Source organism: Polypterus senegalus, chromosome 8 (assembly GCF_016835505.1).
Source record: "Polypterus senegalus isolate Bchr_013 chromosome 8, ASM1683550v1, whole genome shotgun sequence".
NCBI lineage: Eukaryota > Metazoa > Chordata > Cladistia > Polypteriformes > Polypteridae > Polypterus > Polypterus senegalus.
This window is the reverse complement of record NC_053161.1, coordinates 6404330-6426004: the sequence shown is the minus strand read 5'-3', so window position 1 is coordinate 6426004 and position 21675 is coordinate 6404330. Positions and strand designations below refer to the sequence as shown.

Here is a 21675-nt window from a genome sequence, read left to right as displayed (position 1 = left end):
AGGCTGTCAGCATACTTATTCCATTCTGCACCACTTATCTGTGTGAAAAGGCATTCTCGGCATTGACACTACTGAAGACAAAACACAGAGGATGTTTATTGTCAGTTGAAAATGACTTACAAGTATGTTTGTCAACTGCAGTTCGAGTTTGTATTGACAAACTTTCAAATTCTCTTCAAAGCCAGCCTTCGCATTAATTATGACATTATAGTCTGCTTTGTGCCTTGTGACTTATTGCACTTTTCATGTTCGTGTTGTGTTCAAGTTTTTCATTTGAGACTGGTTTACTGGCAATTTATTTTTGTTACCTTTGTAAATGCAAAAATGTGTAGTTGGTACGCCTTATAAAAATAGGAATCTCATTCTACTCAACTGATGAGTTAAGATTAAATTGTTAATTTGAGTAGTTACATATCAGAGTGAAGGGGTGTCATTAGCTGAAAAGATTTTACTAAAGGTGCCATGGTTTGGGAGAGGTTGGGAAACACTGCCTTAGAGTAATTTGTTTTTGCTAGTGCATTTGGTGGAGAAACATGCAGTAATGTTACAGTAAAAGGTTCAGTGGGACAGTACACACATTTTAGCTCTTCTAGCTCTTTCAGGGGAATCCCAAGGCGTTCCCAGGCCAGCCGAGAGACATAGTCCCTCCAGCGTGTCCTGGGTCTTCCCAGGGGCCTCCTCCTGGTTAGACATGCCCGGAACACTTCACCAGGGAGGCCTCCAGGATGCCCGATCAGATGCCCGAGCCACCTCATCTGACTCCTCTTGATGCGGAGGAGCAGTGGCTCTACTCTGAGCCCCTCCCGGATGACTGAGCTTCTCACCCTATCTTTAAGTGAAAGCCCAGACACCCTGTGGAGGAAACTAATTTCAGCCACTTGTATTCGCGATTTCGTTCTTTCAGTCACTACCCATAGCTCATGACCATAGGTGAAGGTAGGAACATAGATCGACTGGTAAACTGAGAGCTTTACCTTACAACTCAGCTCCTTTTTCACCACAACAAACCGATGCAGAGCCCACATTACTGTGGATGCCGCACCGATCCGCCTGTCGATCTCACACTCCATTCTTCCCTCACTCGTGAACAAGACCCCGAGATACTTGAACTCCTCCACTTGGGGCAGGATCTCTCTCCCAACCCTGAGAGGGCACTCCACCCTTTTCCGGTTGAGGACCATGGTCTCGGATTTGGAGGTGCTGATTCCCATCCCAGCCGCTTCACACTTGGCTGCGAAATGATCCAGAGAGAGCTGAAGATCATGCCCTGATGATGCAAACAGGACAACATCATCTGCAAAAGGCAGTGACCCAATCCTGAGCCCACCAAACCGGACCCCCTCAACAACCTGGCTGCGCCTAGAAATTCTGTCCATAAAAGTTTTGAACAGAATCGGTGACAAAGGGCAGCCCTGGCGGGGTCCAACTCTCACTGGAAATGGGTTTGACTTACTGCCGGCAATGCGGACCAAGCTCTGACACCGGTTGTACGGGGTCCAAACAGCCCTTATCAGGAGGTCTGGTATCCCATACTCTCGGAGCACCTCCCACAGGATTCCCCAAGGGACACGGATGAACGCCTTTTCCAAGTCCACAAAATACATGTAGACTGGTTGGACAAACTCCCATGTACCCTCCAGGGCCCTGCCAAGGGTGCAGAGCTGGTCCAGTGTTCCGCGACCAGGACGAAAACCACACTGTTCCTCCTGAATCTGAGGTTCGACTATCTGACAGACCCTCCTCTCCAGGACCCCCAAATAGACCTTTCCTAGTAGGCTGAGGAGTGTGATACCTCTGTAGTTGGAACACACCCTCCGGTCTGCCAATCCAGAAGCACTGTCCCTGATGTCCATGCGATGTTGCAGAGATGTGTCAAAAAAGACAGTCCTACAACATCCAGAGCCTTGAGGAACTCCAGGCGTATCTCATCCATCCCCGGGGCCCTGCCACCAAGGAGTTTTTTAACCACCTCAGTGACCTTAGTCGCAGAGATGGGGGAGTCCACCTCCGAGTCCCCAGGCTTTGCTTCCTCATTGGAAGTCATGGTAGTGGGATTGAGGATGTCTTTGAAGTACTCCCTTTACCGACCCACAACGTCCAGAGTTGAGGTCAGCAGCGCACCATCCCCAACATATACAGTGTTGACACTGCATTGCTTCCCCCACCTGAGACGCTGGATGGTGGACCAGAATCTCCTTGAAGCCTTCCAGAAGTCGTTCTCTATGGCTTCCCCAAACTCCTCCCACACCCGAGTTTTTGCCTCAGCAACCACCGATGCCACATTCTGCTTGACCTGCCGGCCACAGCTCCGGTCAGCCGCCTCAACAATAGAGGCACGGAACATGGCCCATTCGGACTCAATTTCCCCAACTTCCCTCGGGACGTGGTCGAAGTTCTGCCAGAGGTGGGAATTGAAGCTACTTCTGACAGGGGACTCTGCAGACGCTCACAAGACGTATGGGCCTACCAGGCCTGACCGGCATCCTCCCCCACCAGGTGATGATCAGTTGACAGCTCCGCCAAGTGCACATATGAACACCCCTATGCCTGAACATGGTGTTCATTATGGACAATCCATGATGAGCACAGAAGTCCAATAACAAAACACCGCTTGTAACTAATGCCACAGCAATTTACAGTGGCACAGCGCCATCTTATACAGAACTCTCATGGCACTCTCAGCTCTCAAGTAAGGGAATGGGGTAAAATGACAAAATAGGAGAACAATGTCAAAATAGATATTTACATGGGCTTGCATTCTGTTCAGACTTTGATATTGTGATGACTGCTGGTAGGACAGGTGTTCCCAATATCACTGTATTGAAAAATGTCAGTTCAGAATACGGATTGAAGGAAGGTTTTGTGAATATATCATTTTATTTTATTAGATTTATACACTTTTGATACAGTAAAGAGTGGTGATTATCAATTAACTTGCATTGATGATATAAAAAGCCTGAGAACAGTCAGGTTAAGGGTTTCCTTAGGGTCATTCATTATGTCAAGAAGAACAATTGAGCAAATGTCCGTATAATTTCCAGGCCATTTTTTTAGTCACAAGGCCACTGCCATCTACACTAAATGGAGAAAAAGTTGAACAACTTCACAGTCAAGCATTGCATCAATCAATTTACTGTATTTTTTCCTTATTTACAGAAACATTCAAATATGTTCCAAACAGCACATGTAACTTTCAGCATTTTTTAAAATATTAAAAATAATGCAGAATCACACTTCTTTGAAAAATATAACTACATCAATGTGGTTGGTTGAAGAGATATTCGGATAATTATTTGAACATTAGCTGATCAACAGAGCTGTGCAGCACCGTTCCTAAAATAACAGCGCCACTGCATCATTGACTTAGTTTTAGATGGATGCATTTGACATAAGCATTTAGTCCAATTGAGCATTAAACCATCAAAACTAGGAACCAAATACCCACAATTCCTGACAGCATCTGGGTTATTAGTTCCACCAAGTAATTTTTGCATTGCTATCTGATTTTATCTACAGAAGAAAGATTTTCTGACAAACTGAAAAAACTGTCAGTCTCTGAAGACTTGGGAGCACTTTGGGAAATGTGAATTTAGTATTTATTACTTGACTGAAGTTCATTATCTTAAGGCAGGTAATTAAGAAAGATAAGAAATTTATTTCACTCCTTAGTGCACCATAGCATTTTTTTTTGCATTTCCACAATGACATGATGCAGAAATAGTATGAGAGATCCTTGATCAGCATGGTGAATGCTAATGTCAAGGACAAGGTAATATCTTGGCTTACAGCAAGTTAGAATCAAATCTTGCTTCTGCATTAGGGAACCTAAGTAAATTAATTGTCTGCCTCTTTAGATGTCATGCAGCAAAAGCATATGATCAGAGAGATACATATGATATTTATCTCAATTTGCAAAAAGCTTTTGATAAGGTCCAACACGAGAGGCTTGCGATTAAACTAAAAGACTTGGGAAGTCAAGGTGCAGTGTGTAGATTTGGCCAATGGGCTTAAATGCCAGAAGGAAAGGGTTATGGTGCAAGCTACTTATTTCAAATTCTGAAATATTACAAGTGGTCTCCTTCAAGGATCAGAGCAGGGTCTGCTGCTCATTTTAATATCTGTACATAAGTGATCTGGACAAGAATATAATAAATAAACTGCTTAGGTTTACAGATGACACAAATGTAGGTAGAATGGTAGATAATATAAAATTAAGAGAATCGTTAAAGGATAATCTGGACTGAATTCTAACTTGGGTAGTCTTGCAACAAATTAAATTTAATATAAATAAATGGCAGCTTTTACACGCAAGTGGTAAACATGTCAGATTTAAATACACAATGGCAGGTTTTGAAACTTGAAAATACACCTTATGAGAAGAACTTAGGACTTGAAGTGAACTCATTACTATCTATATCCAGACCATGTACAGAATCTGTTAAAATAAGGCTAATAGGATGCTAGGTTATATAGCTCAATGTATGGGCTACAACAGTGGTGATTTTGGCAGGAAAATTCTGTGGGACCATACAATAATTTTTCTTTTAACATTAACTTACCTAACTAATAATATTTGTACATTTTTGTTGATGACCAGCAAGCTGTTCACATCACAAACAATTAGTCAAACAATATGATGCTGGTGCCTGGTCTGTCTCCATTGGCTTCAGATCATCATATTCTGACGTTATTATCATTTGACTGTGATGAATGTCATGAATTGGGATCTGATTTTGATTCTTTTTTTTTATTTGTTACTTCATCATTGCATTTTTTTCTTACTGTTGAAGTGGAGTTGGAGGTTTTAGTTTTGCTTTTGTTTTCACATAAGTTTGTACAGATATTAAGTTATGCTTGATTATTGTTTTTTAGCATTTTTTCATGATGCAATTTTGTTTTCTATGTGGTTCTCACCAGTTTGTGCTGTTGTTGTTATGACACAACAGCAGGTTGCTAGGGGTGAATACTGAAAGTTACCCCAGCTAATGTCACCAGTGTGTAACTGTCCAAGTTTGTGGAAATAAAATATAGACCTTTGCAGTGACTATGAGTGATATAATAATTTTTACAGGTAATGACTTTCGCTTGTTTTAGGCTTTTTGTTTTTTGTTTTCGGTGTGGCCTTTCTTTTTGCTTTTGCCACATTGTTTTTATTCTGACCATTATTTTATATCATCACCCCACCCTCTTCTCTATCTTACTTTGTGTCTGCTTCTGCCTATTCTTCATTCTAATACTAAATACACTATCCACAAAACACAACGGATGTAGGAGAATACTATGTAGCAACCGCAAGATAAATGCACGCGATTCCTACACTTCACAACCCAAAGGGAAGTGGACGATAATATAAGGTTAAAGCAGCATTACCATATTTGGTCCTCGGCCCCTCTTGTCCCCTATGCACATCCTTATATAACTGGAAAAAAAAAATCTCATGCAAAGGAAAGTGGGAATGAAAAAATAATAACATTTACTATTTACATTCACGTGCCCGGTGCCTGAGTGCTCATTAGTGAATCCCTTTCACAGACGCCCTCCCCAGCGCCCAAATCCCAATCCCCGGTTCGAAGTAGACAATAAACAAAAGAAAATAATAATAATAATAAAAAAAAAATGTTCTCCGAAAATGGCAAAAAAGAAAAATGTACTTAATCCACATATAAGGAAAATAAATCCTGCAGTTCAGTTCCTTCCGTAGGGCAGGAGGAAAACACAACAGTCCTCCGGTGGAAACGGCTTCTCCTCGGACTATCACAAAGAAACGCAAATTCCAAATCTGACTCACCAGAAGGGAGCACCCGGAGAACACCAACCTGGCCTCTTCTCGGGGATTTGTCACCGGATTATTTCTTCAGGGTGGCCACCCACAAATAGCAGACGTCCCTGGGTGAAGAAAGATCCAGAATGATCCTTTAAGCGTGGATAGTCTCTCCTTGCCTTCAGCCTTTTCCTTCCTTCTTGATTCTTTTTTCCTCCTGCCTTGATCCGCCATTCCCCTTAAATAGAAAAAATTTCCCTTGAAACATCCTTGCCCCTCTCGGTTGTTATGGCAACCCCACGCCGGCAACAGGCAGCTGGAATACTTACCGGGTGGGGTCCTCCCAGACTGGAACGTCACCAAAGGTGCCTGAAGGGCTATTTACAAGCACCCTTCCAGCCAATATAATAAAGTGACAAACAGTCCAGGAGGCCAACCCGACTGTCAAGTTATGTAGCTTTGCTACAACTACATAACACTCAGAAACACAATAGGTTTAATTTTAATAATTAACAGAAACATAATCAAAGACGAATATTATTTTACATAAAAGAGAACAGGAAACAGAACTAACTGAACATGGAAACTTACTGCAATAAACAACAACAAAAACATTAAAAGAACCAAACATAAATCTAAGCCAGGGCTATAACCCTGGCTGAGCCATAACATAGTCATTCTTTAGGGTACACTTGCATTTTTGCTTTAATTCTGTGAGTAGTGATTTATTAACAGAAGCAAGACATTCTAAATTTACCCACCAATAGAATGCAAAATTAGTGTTTATTTATAAAAATTGTGTATCCTACAGGTTTAGCACAGGAAAACACAAGTGTGTAAAATGAAGAAAGTAAAGTCAAGGTTTAGAAAGATTCATTCTGATACACTCATGTCACACATAGTGGTGACCATATCCAATACATAATGTGAATTAAAATACGATAATTTCTCTCTGGGCTCATAACACTTTCCCCAGACCATGAGCCTTTTAACATCATGCTGTATGCTATATGTATACTAAGTATTGTAATTCACCTTGGGAGTTTGCTAGATACAGAATAATAATAATTATGTGAATTATAATTTATATACAATAATAATAATAATTATGTTAATTTTTACATTTTTTTGCTTTATGTGTAGAAGAACATTTGCAAATTTCATGAGGAAATGTGTCAAAACTTGGAGTTTTTGTATTTTAAATAATAAAAAAACATAGAACGCAAAGGAATTGAGCACCCCAGTGATACCTGTAGTATCTGGTTGATGGCTAGTTTGTTCCTCAAAAGTTATGGTTCCTCTTCAGTCCCAGTGTTTCATTTCCCATTCTGTAAAGCCTTAATTAATTCTAAAGAAAATCTTAAAACACTGATGCTATAAGAAAACCAAGTTCTTTTGCTACAAAGTTATTAGCTAATGTCAATCCTGTGAATGACTTTGCTGAAGTTCATCTCTTGTTCTTTTTTCAGAAAAAACAAGTTACATTCTGTTCTTTTTAGGAAATGCAACTGAGAGATTTCAATGTATCGTTTTCGTTTAAGCCTGGAGTAGTAAGTAATCCGTGAATAGAATAGCTCTGTGCGCTGTCATGAAAATGGCCTAAAAGCTTAAGTCTGTGCACACTAATCAACGCCTATTCTTCTCAAATACAAATTAGATAATGCTGAACTTGGAATGTGTCTGTGTCATTATTTGCTGAAACAGCTCTCAATAGGCTACAGCTGACATATTATGTTGTTAGTTAAGATATAATATGAGGTTGTTCTTTCTCAACAAGACATTATTAGTCACTATATGACTAGAAGAGCCAATTAGATTTTCACTTAGGTACTCAGAATAGGAATTCATTCCCTGTTTGTAATTCATTATCCTCTGTTACTAACAAAAATAAATTAAGTTACACATTTTTTATATATTCATGCTACTCCGGTAATTATAATTTTCTATTTACTTAATTATGTAAGTAGTGGTTTTGTTCACAATCTATCAATGTGCAGTATTTACCAGCTTTTGCCTTTAAGTGTCTCTATTTAAGTAATCTGTTTTTTAGTTATTTATGTTAACTTTTACTTAGCAATTCCATTTTTATCCATATAAAACAATATTTATAAACTACACAAATTATAGTTTGTGTTACAAAATTAATTTGGTACATATCTAAATTGCTTCTTATGCATGCATTGATAATAGTATTTTAAATGGGAAAATTATCTTAGCTTAACTTTGAAAAACGTAGTTTAATAGCCTCAGTATGTAACTTATTCCACATTTTACCAGAAGGTTAAAGTCTTTTAATTTCATCTGTAAATTTACATTTTTTTTCAGAAACCCAGACAAAGGGATCCAGTTCCTTATCTCCCGAGGCTTCATTCCGGATACCCCCATTGGAGTTGCGCATTTTTTACTCCAGAGAAAGGGGCTGAGCCGCCAGATGATCGGGGAATTTCTTGGTAACAGCAAGAAGCAGTTCAACAGGGATGTCTTGGAGTGAGTGTTATTTATTGTGACTTGCTTTTCCACAGCAAATTGTGTAGAGAATGACAGCACAAATATCTGATAAAGCCTATGTCATATTACATGACTTTTCCAGTGATTTTCAGGCACTTATTAAATAAGTGCACTTAGCCTTTTTTTTATATTTGTAGTGTGATTTTAGTAAGTTGGAGGAAGTTGTCGGCATGCTCCCATGAAGCCATTCACCTAATGTGAATATATCCAGTGACATACATCAACTAGTCCACAACTCACTCTGACTCACACTGGTTTGATTTTGTCTTTAGTGGCAGGGGCAGCTCTGTATGCATGAGAGCTGACAACTAATGAGTGCCCATCCAGAAGTACAAGTTATGTAATACTGTAACAAGGAGTAAGGAACGCAGGTGTTTTGGACCACAGAAACAAAAGAAAACCCTCACTGCCTCATGTTTTACGTAACATGTAATTGTATTTTAAAAAAAAAAGACCCAAGACTGAGACTGAATTTGCCATTGCTGTTAACCCTTTGTACAGCACTGGCTCTGTCACGCAGCACGAAATTCATTATCTCAAAAAGTCTCATTCAGTAAATGCGATAATGGAAGCAATTTTCAGTGTTTTAAATTTACATGGTACAGTGAACAGATCAGCAACTCTGGTCAGAAATCTATCATGTCTAATGACAAAAACACATAAAGTGGCATGCTTGATGTAGCCAAATAACTATTTTGGCATAGTGTGGAAATTGAATACCACATTCTAAAGAAAAGACAATTATTAGGACGTTGTGCAGATATGGAGAAATCTCCTAAGAGTACAATTGCAATAGCCTTCTCTCAGTTAGCGGCTCTCTCATAGTTAATTTCAGTCCCTGATACTTTGCCAGTGTTTGCACTGGTCTGAACTATATGGTGCTACCCTCTGGGGCAGATTTGCTTAACCATTCTGCTTATGGTCCTCTGTGTCTTGTTGTTTTCCTAAGCCCAAGGACACAATGACTGAATAGGCTCTTAATTAGAACAATGAACCTCATTCATCATTTGTGCATAGCAAAAATTTGTGTATTGTGTGTATAAGAATAGTTTTCCAGAAAACTATGCTTTCTTTGTAATTGACATTTTGGTGCTAATTTTAATATGCAAATTGCAAACAACCTCTTGGGGAATGAAGCCTTATTTACCCGCTAGTTGTTGCACATTTATCTTTGACTGTATTTTTCTTTTTTGTTTTATTTAATTTTTAATTATATTGTTAATTTTATTTCATTAATGCTCTGTAAAGTTTTTCAGGATTGAAACTTCAGTCTTTCCAATTCATTTAAGCTAATAGAAGACTGTGTGAGGGGGGTCCAAAAGGGATCGTAATTGCAATGACTATTTTCTGAGTTGGACTCTAAGACCCCAGGTAGTAGGTACACTGGAAAATATAATATTGCTAGTGACTCAGTAATGAGCATGGAGCCCCCAAAATGGTTACACCTAGAGCACCAATGTATGTTCAGAACAATGAAAATGATGGGAAACATTCTAGGAGTGCCCATTTGGTTAATAGATAGATAGATAGATAGATAGATAGATAGATAGATAGATAGATAGATAGATAGATAGATAGATAGATAGATAGATAGATAGATAGATAGATAGATAGATAGATAGATAGATAGATAGATAGATAGATAGATAGATAGATAGATAGATAGATACTTTATTAATCCCAAGGGGAAATTCACATAATCCAGCAGCAGTATACTGATACAAAAACAATATTAAATTAAAGAGTAATAAAAATGCATGTAAAAGCAGACAATAACTTTGAATAATGTTAGCATTTACTCCCCCGGGTGGAATTGAAGAGTCGCATAGTGTGGGGGAGGAACAATCTCCTTACTCTGTCAATGAAGCTACTCCTCTGCCTAGAGATGACACTGTTCAGTGGATGCAGTGAATTCTCCATGATTGACAGGAGTTTGCTTAGTGTCCGTCGCTCTGCTACAGATGTTAAACTGTCCAGTTTCATTCCTAAAATAGAGCCTGCCTTCCTAACAAGTTTGTCCAGGCGTGAGACGTCCTTCTTTTTTATGCTGCCTCCCCAGCACACCACCGTGTAGAAGAGGGCACTCACCACACCCATCTGTGACGATGTGGGTTCTGGCTCCACACTCCCTTTGATGTTTGGAAGCACTTGAACCCAACATCGTCGATAACGTAACCGAGTGAGCTAGTCAGTGAAGGCAAATAAACACTTGAGCAAGGGGTGGTGCAAAAAGTGAAACAGTGCTTTTATTTAAAATCCAACAAAACAGGTGTTCAAATAAATAGTGCAGTTCTTTCTTCAATAAATAATCCAATAAAAGGTGGAGGTTAAAATCAATAGAAAAACACAATCCTTAAAAACCAGAGGTTAAAATCTTCTCATGGAAGCAGTCTTAAAAACAACAAACAAGCTCTGTGCTTCTTTTCTGTTAGCGTCTCACCTGCTTATCCCGTTTGGGCTTAGCAGCAGGCAAGACGCTCTCTGCAGCTGCCCTCCTTTACACACTCGAGACTGGAGACCTCCCGATCCCTGGCTTCGGTATGGCACTCATCCCAATCCCTGAGACTTGATTACCCCAATGGCCAGGACGCACACATTGGGGACTCCACCACCAAGCTTCCCGACTTCCGCTGCCTTTCCGCGGCCTTCTGCGGCTCATCGCTTTCTACTGGTCACTCCCGCTACATGGTCGCTCAGCGGGAGCAACATCCACTCAAACACCTGGGTGACGGCCTTACACCCAGCTTCCTTGCAGCTGCCCTCGATTGCGAGCACACCACACGCACGCACCGCCTGCTTCTTCGCTCCCTGTAACCTCCGTCCTCTTTTCCTCTCTCTCACTTTTCTCATCTTTCCATTTTTCCCCCCTCACAACCGACTTGCGCTTCTTTTTAAATGACGAGGGCCACAGCAGCTGCAGCATTAGCCATGGGACAATCATGAATGTGGGCAGTTCCTCACCTGTGCACTCGGTGAGAAACGCCCACACCCTACGGATCGCCCCACGGCTCGCTATGGCCCAACGTCCCCTCGCTAAGCCGCGAGCGCGTCAATTATTTATTTAAAAATGGCCTTTACTCAGTGAGCTGTGGACCCGCTATACCACACCATCTGGTAGAACATCTGCAGCATCTTATTGCAGATGTTGAAGGCAGCCAACCTTCTAAGGAAGTATAGTCGGCTCTGACCTTTCTTACACAGAGCACCAGTATTGGCAGTCCAGTCCAATTTGTCATCCAGATGCATTCCCAGGTATTTATAGGTCTGTACCCTCTGCACAGTCTCCTCTGATGATCACGGGGTCCATGAGGGGCCTGGGCCTCTAAAATTGACCACCAGTTCCTTGGTCTTGCTGGTGTTCAGGTGTAAGTGGTTTGAGTCGCACCATTTAGCAAAGTCTTTGATTAGCTTCCTATACTCCTCCTCCTGCCCTCTCATGATGCAGCCCACAATAGCAGTGTTGTCAGCAAACTTTTGCTCGTGGCAGGACTCCGAATCATATTGGAATTCTGATGTATATAGGCAAAATAGGACTGGAGAAAGTACAGTCCTCTGCGGCGCTCCTGTGTTGCTGACCACAATGTCAGACCTGCAGTTCCTGAGACGCACATACTGAGGTCTGTCTGTAAGATAGTCCACGATCCATGCCACCAGTTGTGAATCTACTTCCATCTCTGTCAGCTTGTCTCTAAGGAGCCCTAAGGGTGGTGCTGTATGCATCTTTAACGCTTACATACAGATGGTGTTGAAGGCACTAGAGAAGTCCAAAAACATAATTCTTACAGCACCACTGCCTCTGTCCAAGTGAGAGATGGATCGGTGTAGCATATAGATGATGACATCCTCCGCTCCCACCTTCTCCTGGTATGCGAACTGCAGAGGGTCGAGGGTGTGGCAGACCTAAGGCCTCAGGTGGTGAAGCAGCAGCCACTCCATGGTCTTCATCACATGTGACGTCAGAGCAACAGGCCAGAAGTCATTTAGCTCACTAGGACATGATACCTTTAGGATTGGGGTGATACAAGATGTTTTCCAAAGCCTCGGGACTTTCCACTGTTCCAGGCTCAGGTTGAAGATACGCTGTAGAGGACTCCCCAGTTTCTGTGCACAGGCCTTCAGCAGTCGTGGCGATATTCCATCTGGACATGCTGCTTTGCTGGCACGAAATCTCCTCAGCTCTCTGCTCACCTGTGCTGATGTAATTGTGGGTGAGTATGTCTCTCCTATTCTGGTATCTGCAGAAGGATGGTTGGAGGATGCAGTACTCCAAGGTGAGAGTGGGTTAGGGTGGTCAAACCTGTTAAAGAAGTTGTTCATTTGGTTTGCTCTCTTCACGTCTCTCTCGATGGTGTCACCCTGCTTCGAGCTGCAGCCAGTGATGATCTTCATCCCATCCCACACTTCCTTCATGCTGTTATTCTGCAACTTCTGCTCCAGCTTTCTCCTGTACTTCTCCTTTGCTGCCCTGAGCTGTCCATACAGAAGTTGATGTAATCAGTTGTGCAGTCAACAGCCTCTTCAATGTTCTCACTATGTGGCCCCTGCAGTATATCCCAGTCTGTAGTTCGCAAGCAGTCTCTCAGAGAATGCTCTGCCTCAGGTGACCCCTTCCTGAATGATTGTGTGGTTGTAGGTAGCGCCTTCACTCTTGGTTTGTAGTGAGGCTGAAGCAGAACCAGGTTATGATGTGCTTTCCCAAGCTCAGGCAGTTGGGTGGTGCTGTATGCATCTTTAACGCTTACATACAGTAGGTCGATAGTCCTATTTCCCCGGGTGTTACAATCCACATACTGGGAGAAGGCAGGTAATATTTTGTCCAGTGTCACATGGTTAAAGACTCCAGCGATTAGCACAAGCGCCTCGGGGTGCTGCGTTTGTAACTTAGCAACTGCAGAATGGATGACGTCACTTGCTATCTCAGCGTTCGCTCGAGGGGGGATGTAAACAATAAAAACAATGACGTGTCCAAACTTTCTGGGCAAGTAATAGGGACGCAAACTTATGACCAACAGTTTGCTGCAGGAAGTGGAGATTTTAACGTTTACATGTCCTAAATTGCACCACTTTGTATTGACATAGAGAGCGACACTCCCTCCTTTCCTCTTACCGCAGGTATTTGCGTCTCTGCCCGCTCTAACTGTGTTAAACCCGGGTAGCGCCACGTTAGCATCTGGGTGGTAGTTATTAGCCATGTTTCACTAAAACACAGCAAGCTGCATTCTCTGTAGGTTCTGCCATTTTTCACCAGCACAGCCAGTTCATCGATTTATTATTTGGTAGTGAGTTCACATTTCCCAGGATCACAGAAGGCACTGAAGGTTTATAGCGCCACTTTCTCGCAAGCCGCTTGACTTTTATCTTAGTGCCGGCTCTGCTGCCTCGATATTGTCTTCTTATCTCGTCAGGTAAATAGGGAACCACACCGGCGTGGGTATTTCTTCTCATTGCTTGAAGTTGACTACTTGAATAGGCAAGTCTCGGCATGTAAAAATCCATGTACAGTGATTCCTCGCTATATTACGCTTCGACTTTCGTGGCTTCACTCTATCGCGATTTTTTTCTCATACACGCTTACGTCGCTACGCATGCGCTTTCTGAGAACTTTTATCTAAGCCCTACGATGGCTCCTAAATGTGCTGCTTTTTCTAAGCCTTCTGACAATAAAACTAAGCGGCGGAGGAAGATGCTTACTATCCAGGAGAAGGTGAAACTCCTGGATATGATTAAAGATGGCAATACCCTACAAAAGCCTCCTCACGCTTATGAAAAGACAGCGCCAGCAACTGCCTATCAAGATGTTCTTCAGCCGCGCACCCAGACACCCACTGCCTAGTACTTCTTCACTGAAGACAACAACGCACCTGCTGAAGATACTGCACCACCTCTGAAGACTCTCCTACTGAGGTCGTGCCTTCATAGGTTAGTGGTTGTGTGCAATTAAATGTACAGTACAATAATCTACTATATAAAAGCGTTCGGGATTGTCCTTCCGTCCTGTGAGTGCAAAGCGTAGCGGTATTCCGCTTATTACAGACTTACTACTTGCAGCTTGAAGTACGAAGCGACGCGATGTGAGCAGAGTTCTGGTGCTGTCATCGTTCCCTTGCTTTTGTGCGCGATGCGCTGGAAAAATAGACTAAATTATGTCTCTGGAAATAATTATTGTTGATGGAGTACAAATGCCTCACCGCGTAGTAAATATCAGGGGAGATGGGGCTTGCTTATTCTCATCTATAGCTTATTTAGTCCATGAAACTCCGTCTTTAGCGGTACAGATTCGGGCTGACATTGTATGACTTTGGACAGGCACTCGAGGGGATAAAAAAAAAAAATAAGGTTTTCGGGAGATGTTATGAATGGGCACTTTGATGTTCTCATTCCCTACACTTACATGCCTGATGTACTCATGGAGCGCACAAAAATTGAGGATAAAAGTCGGTCGCCTTAAAAGGCGAGTGCGCCTAGTAATATGATATTTGTAACGTCTAATATGTCTTATATATTATTTTGTCTAATATATTGGGTAATACAAGTGTAATGGTGACTAAAGGGTGTTATTTCATGTCTAGAGGGCTCTAATAATGTTAAAAAACGTATTTAGAAGGTCGTAAACAGGTTTTCTATACTCTAACTGCAAAAATATTCGATTTATAAATAAAGAATCCTACTTCGCGAAAATTCATTTATCACAGTAGAGTCTGGAACGGATTAACCGTGATAAACGAGGGTTCACTGTACCTTTATTCTTGTATGATAGCAGCCTGGCATTCCTTGGCCTTTTAACAACCTAGGGCCACTAGCACAGGCTATCACAAGGTGACCCCAGAGTCCACTAGTCCATTCGTATGTTGGAAGTGGTTCCATATTAGGGTTTTAAAAGCCCCTCTGGCCAAAAGCAAGTTTAATTTGGTGTACAAAGGATGGAAGCAAAATAGATTCTAGAGAAAGAAGAGAACAGACAGGAGAAATGAGCAGGAGGAGCCTTTGTGCACACAAGCTGGTGTAACAAAATAAAGGGAGGGAGAAAAAAGTTTGGGGACAGCCATCCTGTATAGTGAAAGTTTGGCAGAAAAAATAATACGTCTTTACAGAATGGAGTCCACAACTGAACTAACTAACATTAGGAAGGCTGCTCTATTTATATGTAGTAGACAGGAAGAGGTTGGAATGCATGTACTGGAATCAAAAGTGAGATCATCAGGAGTTGGGTCCTTGGGTGAGGAAGTGAAGTCATCTGGAGGCTGGACTTGTAGCAGTCTTACTGGGTCTGCAAGATTAGAATGGGGGAGAGGATTAGAAAACAGCTCCAACCCCTGGTCTGGCTGAGAAACAACATTATTTGAGCCTGTGAACCATCTCCCATGTGCACATGTGTAACACTAGTGAGTACGTAGAACTGATAGCCCTTGTTTTAGAAAGGTGTCAAAGTGTATAGTTAGGCCAAGAGAAGCTAAAGGTTTGCAGTTTTTCTTATGCTTTTATTTCTCCATTACCTGTACCCTTATTGTGCAATACACTTCTTTACTTTTTTAGATTTTCACCTTCTCAAGAGCATCACTATTACAGGCCATAACTATGAAAGTAATAAAATAAATAATAATAATAATAATAATAATAAAAATGCACTCTGTTTTAATCTGTTAACATTCATTGTTCTATTTAAACATTTTGGCTTGACTGTCTTTGAGAAAGTCTGTAATTGGTGGATTGTGGCCATTTTGCATTATTCATGGCATATCCTGTAACTCCTCTTACTTTTTTTTTTGACCAACATAGTTATATATTACTTTTAATTACAGTGTTGCTATAATCAGTGACTAATTTATGAAGTTTTACAAAAAAAGAGTTCACACTGGTAGCAATGTAAAAAAATGATTAATTTGCTTAGTTCTGTACATGGAGGTGCACAATGTTAATTAATAGTGAAAGAAACCTGTGTCGTCTTTAGAGTACACAGTACTGTTATTCATAGCCCTCTTTAGAACATTAGAAAAATTGTGACAAGGACAGGCCATCAGACCAATAAGCTTATCCTTCTTATTCTGATAAATTGTCCTAAATAATATCAAGTTTAATTCTGAGATTCCCTAAAGTCCTACTGTCTACCACACTACTTGGTATCTTATTCCACGTGCGTACAGTTTTCTGTGTGAAGCAAGTCTGCGAATGTTTTTGTGTAATTAACCCTTGACAAGTTCCCAACTGTGTCCCAGTGTTGTTGCTACAGTACTCAAAGTAGCAGCCTGGATCCACTGTACTAATTCAATTTATAAACATTGCATTATTAATTAGTAACATACCAGTAAACTCCCAATTCTGTAAAGAATCGCAAATCCAAGAATGGCAATCACTTTCTGCTCCCTCCGATCTTTGGAGGGATGAAAAATCATGGAGGGTGGGAGCGTCCTGGGAAAGTTTTAATTTAATTAAATAAATATATTTGTACTAAAATTAACCAATTTATCAAAACTAAAATTGAAATTTAATTGTTATATCAATTAAGTCCAAAATGTCTTTGAGTTGCTGCACTCAAAAGTAAAAAAAATATCGGAGTGCAAAGGTTTATTGGAAACAAAAAATTCATAAAATGGTAAATTCAAAATAGTTAATCAAAAATTCCCTTATAAACAACATTTTTGGTAAAGATGGTTTCCTGTCCTTGAATCAGCTCTGTCTGGTATACTTACTTACTTACTTATGCCCTCCACCCCTTCCGGGGTATGGGCCGCCAAAGGTAGATCTCCAGAGATTTCTGTCCTGGGCCATTCTTTCTAGTTGACTCCAGGTGTAGCCCATCCTTGTGATGTCTGCCTCGAGGTCGCGTCGCCAGGTGTTTCTTGGACTGCCTCTCTTCCGCTTTCCTTGGGGGTTCCATCTGAGAGCCTGTCTGGTGATGCTAGTTTGCGGTTTACGTAGGGTGTGCCCTATCCATCCCCATCTTCTCTTCCAGATTTCTGCTTCTACTGAAGATTGGCATGTCCTTCCCCATAGGTTGGTGTTACTGATGGTGTCTGGCCAGCGAATGTGGAGAATCTTTCTGAGACAGGTGTTGATAATTGTCCGGATTCTTCGGGTGGTGGTTTTGGTTGTCCTCCAGGTTTCGGCCCCGTACAACAGTACTGATTTCACATTGGCGTTCAACAGACGTATCTTGGTGGTCAAGGTCAGTTCTCTGGAATCCCAGATGTTCTTGAGCTGGATGAAGACAGCTCTTGCTTTGCCGATCCTTGCCTCGATGTCTGTATCTGTTCCACACTGTTTGTCGATGATGCTGCCCAGGTAGGTAAAGGCCTGTATCTCCTCCAGGGAACTTCCATTCAGTGTGAGTGGGTTGTTGCTGTTGGAATTGATCTTAAGAATCTTGGTTTTTTTCCGTGTGGATGTTGAGTCCAACCTGTGATGATGTGGCTGCCAACACACTGGTCTTTTCTTGCATCTGCTGCTGACTGTGGGAGAGAAGTCCAAGATCATCAGCAAACTCTAAGTCTTCCAATTGGCTCCACAAGGTCCACTGGATTCCATTCCTGCGTTCACTGGCGGATGTCTTCATGATCCAGTCGATAGCGATGAGGAAGAGTAATGGGGATAACAAGCATCCCTGTCGGACTCCCGTCTTCACTTGAAAACTGTTGGTAAGCTGCCCTCCGTGGATCACTCTGCAGGTTATTCCCTCGTATCAGCTCTTGATCAGGTTGCCCACCTTGGCTGGGATACCGTAGTGCCGGAGGAGCTTTCACAGGGTCCCTTGATCCACACTATCAAATGCCTTCTCATAGTCAACAAAGTTGATGTACAACGGTGTGTTCCACTCCAAGTACTGCTCGACTATGATGCGCAGCGTTGCAATCTGGTCCGTGCATGATCGATTCTGCCGGAAGCCTGCTTGCTCGTCTCGCACTTGTGGATCGACGACGTCCTTCATCCGTTCTAGGAGGATCCGGTTGAAGACCTTGCCTGGCACTGACAGAAGTGTGATGCCTCTGCAGTTGTTACAGTTACTGAGGTCCCCGTTTTTTGGAAGCTTGACTAGGTAAACCTCCTTCCAGTCAGTCGGTATCTCCTTGAAAAGGGGGTACAGCATCTCCACTGATGCTTCCAGGTCTACTTACAGGGCTTCTGCTGGTATGTCGTCAGGTCCAGCTGCCTTCCCGTTCTTCATCATGATGATGGCCTTCCTGATCTCTTCTCTGGTCGGCTTACCGCAATTGATGGGGAGATCTTCGCTGGCTGGGTTGATGTCTGGAGGGTTTGGTGGTACTGGTCTGTTCAAAAGCTCCTCAAAATGTTCAGCCCATCTATTCATCTGCTGCTCTAGTCCTGTGATGACCTTTCCCTCCTTGTCTTTGACGGGTCGCTCTGGCCTGTTGTACTTTCCAGATAGTTTCTTAGTTGTGTCATACAGCTGTTTCATGTTGCTGTTGTACACTGCCTGTTCTGCTTCAGCTGCTAATCCATCTATGTAGTCTTTCTTGTCCTTCCTAATGCTCTTCTTCACTGCTCTATGGGCTTCTGCATATTCCTCTTGGGCCTTAGCTTTTGATGCCCTAGTCCTGCTGTTGTTGACTGCCACTTTCTTCTGTTTCCTCTCTTCTATCTTTCCCAAGTTCACAGCTGTGATCCACTCTTTGTGATGATGTTTCTTCATTCCAACCACTTCTTGACAGGTTGTTCTCAGTGTCTCTTTTACTGCCTGCCAACTGATCTGTACACTACTTCCTTCCTCTTCCTTGTGCAGTTCTTGTAGCACCTTAATCTTGTTCTTCAACTGTATTCCAAACTCTTCCCTGACGCTGGAGATCTTTAGATGGCTGACATCATACTTCACTCTACACTGTATTGTTTCCTTCCAGTTCTTCTTCAACTTCAGCTGAATGCTGGCTGCTACTAAGTGGTGGTCGGAAGCCGCATCTGCTCCTCTTCTAACTCTAACGTCCTGAAGGGATCTTCTAAACTTCTTGCTAATGCAGATGTGGTCAATCTGGTTCTCTGTCAAGTTGTCCGGTGATACCCAGGTGCTTTTGTGGATCCACTTGTGAGGAAAAATGCTACCTCCGATGACCAGGTTATTGAGCGCACATAGTTCCGTAAATCTCTCTCCATTATTGTTCATTACTCCCAGCCCGTGTCCAATCTTGGCGTTGAAGTCTCCCATAAGGATGATGATGTCTCTGGCTCGAAATGTCTCTACGATTTTTGCAGTCTGTTGTAGAACTGGTCCTTATCTTCTTCATCAGAGTCATTGGTTGGACTGTAACTCTGGATGACATTGAGTTTTATCTTCTTGTGTTTGGTTCTGAAGGATGCTGTGATGATTTTGGGGCCGTGCGCCTCCCATCCAATCAGTGCCCTCTGTGCTTGTTTAGACAACATGAAGCCTACTCCCTGCATATGGGGTGCATTACTTTCTTCATGCCCGGAAGTACAGGAACAGCTCTCCTGTCGTTAATTTCCTCTGTCCAACTTGTGTCCATCTGGTTTCACTGATGCCCAGCATGATCAGGTTGTTCTTTTTCATCTCTGCAGCTACCTGTGCTGTCTTGCCTGTCTCTAACATGGTCCTCATATTCCATGCACCGATAAGGGTTCTCCTGGTCGAAAGAAGGGTAGTCGGCTCGGTGGTTTCCTTTCGGCTTTCACCATCTAGTGTCATGTGTCTTCGAGTTGTTGGAGATCCTTCATCTTCCAGGAAGTTAGTCTCTGTTTTTCTGTTTGGCGTTTCTATAGCGTTGGGGTTTTACGGGGTGGGGTTGCTAGCCCAACGCCCAACCCTCCTCCTTTTTCACCCGGGCTTTGGACCGGCAATGGCGGAGTTCTGCCTGGTATGGAGTAGTTAAAACCTTCATTTTAACATCACACAAATGCCGGACTCTTGAAAAGGTAACTTAAAGTTGTCCATGTCCAAATACAGGCTCAGATAGGTAAATCTCTACCTTGTCCAGGGTTTGTCCTTGGAGTTTCCTCTGATATTCTTTGTGAAGAACAATTGTGCAAGCCTTACAAACGCTTCTCTCGCTGTTCTGTTGTCTTGTTTGCATGCCTATCCGATACCTGAGCTCTTTCTTTATGGAGCCGTGCCTCTTTTGCTTCTGGTGTTTCAGAAGCACATTATAGGTGCCTTCGTTCATTGTTTTTATCCATGCGGTCTCGTTTTTGTTTTTCTGTGGCTGTGTCATTAGCTAGAAGTCGTTTGCTGTTAGGAATCATAATTGAACTTACTTTTAACACTGAATTACCTTGATGTGATTCAAATAAACCACACTGACAGCTGCCACACTGACTGCTGGCACAGTGGATTAGAGCACACTGACTGCTGGCACTGTGTAGTGGAGTAGCCTGCTGGCACTGTGGAGTGAAGAACACTGACTGCTGGTACTGTGGAGTAGCTGACAGCTGGTACTGTCAGTAGTCACTACTTCCTCAAGTTTAAATATGTCAACATGGCAACTTGTTGTCGTGCATGCTTTACCTCAAGTTTACAGGTTGTGTTGTGTTGTTTGGGCGCCACCTACTGACTCTGGGAAGCTGCTGAGTTTGACTCTGGGAAGCTGCTGGTTTTGACACCGGGGCACTGTGGCGTTGTGCGCTTTCAGCGCCACCTAGTTCCCTGATGGTGATGGCGGTAGATTTGTGTCCGGAAAGGACCATGGCGGCAGATCCCGGCTTGGAGATCTACATTACTAAATGAAGGCTGTATCTGCGGTGGTTTGTGCGTTCGCGTTCGGACAGCTGTATTGTGCGCCTTCGCGTTCAGGCGGCGGTTTTATTGTGTACGGCTTGCTTCTGGCCTCTGGCATCCATGCATATACACAACCTTCATTTAGTAATAAAGATAAAATGTGACATGTAGAAGGTAAACTTAATGAAAGTCTATTATTGCGGATTTAGATGAAAAAAAATCCAATTATATTAGTTACACTGTGTATACATTGTTTACCTCTTGAAACACTTGTTATTGCACTTACCTGTCAAGGCATGTTTACAGGTGTCTATAAATGCCCAAATGTATCCCTGTTTACAAACTGTGTTTATTCACCCTGGTCACTTATTTACCAGGGAAAATTGCTGAGAATGCCCTGTTTTAAACCTGTGCACAATATGACGTTGACAGGCCATCTTCTCTTTTCTCCACTGCCTAACTATTCATGAAAGAGGAGTTCAGCAGAAGTCTGCCAGGATTGGAGAAGGCCAACACCTGAAAAAAAGACATTAATCCAGACTACCAAAGAAATGACTATCAGCCAGGAAGGGGGAACGAAATGATCTACTGAAATATAAATTAATTAGAAACCATCCAAAACAGGAAAAGCAAATGGAAGATTAAAAACAAACCATAAAGTAAACCAGAAATCTATTCTTAACATAGATCAATAAACCGTAATGAGAAGTAATCTATACTAATAAAAGGC

General features: G+C 42.2%; 1 protein-coding gene across 7 annotated transcripts in view; it reads left to right on the top strand.

Moving 5' to 3' along the window:
- Window positions 1-21675, top strand: part of LOC120533726 (IQ motif and SEC7 domain-containing protein 3-like) — a 694738-nt gene that overhangs the window by 480061 nt on the left and 193002 nt on the right. For all 7 annotated transcript variants that reach the window (XM_039760650.1, XM_039760644.1, XM_039760648.1 and 4 more), the window contains exon 5: window positions 8087-8248. In XM_039760650.1, the coding sequence (XP_039616584.1) occupies window positions 8087-8248 (162 nt within the window). The remainder of the gene's footprint in view (window positions 1-8086; window positions 8249-21675) is intronic.